At 62.9% G+C, this 256-nt stretch overlaps 1 protein-coding gene across 1 annotated transcript in view; it reads right to left on the reverse strand.

The window, feature by feature from the left end:
* Positions 1–6: 6 nt before the first annotated feature.
* Positions 7–256, reverse strand: part of KIAA1045 (KIAA1045 ortholog) — a gene marked incomplete at its 3' end in the record, with an annotated part of 2,734 nt that continues 2,484 nt past the window's right edge. Inside the window, exons 5-6 of the mRNA XM_009879496.1 lie at positions 192–256; positions 7–53 (exon numbers count right to left, since the gene is read on the reverse strand). Coding sequence (XP_009877798.1) covers positions 7–53; positions 192–256 — 112 coding nt within the window. The remainder of the gene's footprint in view (positions 54–191) is intronic.

Consider the following 256-nt stretch of genomic DNA (forward strand, 5'->3'; position numbering starts at 1 on the left):
TGCTGCCGCTGCTGGCAGGGCTGCTCTCTGACATGGGCCCGACGTGGCTGATGCTGAGGAGGACAGAGTAGGGGACCTTTATCCCCCTTCCTTGCACCCAACGTGGCAGACGTCCATTTGAGGATGTGGTGGGATCCCAGTCAGGGGTGTCACCCCTGCTAAGGGGCTGGTGTCCCCCCAGCTCCCCATACCTGACGTTGCAGGACGGTGTCTCCTTCTGGTGCTTGCGGAACCAGGTGTTCCGGGCACGGCGACA

The sequence above is a fragment of the Apaloderma vittatum genome, unplaced genomic scaffold (genome assembly GCF_000703405.1).
Source record: "Apaloderma vittatum isolate BGI_N311 unplaced genomic scaffold, ASM70340v1 scaffold25262, whole genome shotgun sequence".
NCBI classification, from domain to species: Eukaryota; Metazoa; Chordata; class Aves; order Trogoniformes; family Trogonidae; genus Apaloderma; species Apaloderma vittatum.